The following is a 654-nucleotide window of genomic DNA, read 5'->3' on the forward strand; positions in this document are numbered from 1 at the left end:
CCGGACTGACGGTCTTGAGCTCCTGGGGGAGGGGGGAAGGGCTCCTGAACCCGCCTCCACTCACCTTTGGTGTCAAGCTCCACGTGGATGATATTGCCCATGACCGAAGTGCTATGCAAGTGCTGCACCGCCTCCTTGGCTCCCCGGACCGTGGCAAAGACCACCTTGGCAATGCCCAAGTGCTTCTTGGTCTTGGGGTTGTACAAAATCTCCACTTCCTCCACCTCCCCATACTTCTTGCACATGTCCCTCAGGAAGTTCTCGCGAATGTTATCGTTCAGCTTGGCAAATGTCACCTGCTTCGGAGGCACCGGGCCGACGTAGAACTCATCGATCTGGCAGGAGACGAGGAGGAAGGGAATTTGGAGAGCATTGAAATGGAAGGGAAAACACAACCTACCACCCCACTGGCCTGCCCTTTGAAAACAATGAAAGGTAAAAAAATAAAAAAATAAAAAAATAAAAATTTTGGGTGGGGGGGGGAAATGCACGCGGGCGGGCCCGAGAAGCAGAGGATTAAATCGTTTGGAACGTGGAAGTCCTCCGGGTTCGAAAGGAAAGGGGGAAAAGAAACAGTTTCTCTCTCCCCTGCCCCCGCCTCTCCGGGCCCCCCACTCTGGCCTCCTCTCCCTGCTGCCCAGTCCAGGGCGACCC

At 55.2% G+C, this 654-nt stretch overlaps 1 protein-coding gene across 1 annotated transcript in view; it reads right to left on the minus strand.

The window, feature by feature from the left end:
• Window positions 1-654, minus strand: part of SETD1B (SET domain containing 1B) — a 48,150-nt gene that overhangs the window by 45,775 nt on the left and 1,721 nt on the right. Inside the window, 1 exon segment of the mRNA XM_015567264.1 lies at window positions 65-396. Coding sequence (XP_015422750.1) covers window positions 65-396 — 332 coding nt within the window.

This window comes from Myotis davidii, unplaced genomic scaffold (assembly GCF_000327345.1).
Source record: "Myotis davidii unplaced genomic scaffold, ASM32734v1 scaffold223, whole genome shotgun sequence".
NCBI classification, from domain to species: domain Eukaryota; kingdom Metazoa; phylum Chordata; class Mammalia; order Chiroptera; family Vespertilionidae; genus Myotis; species Myotis davidii.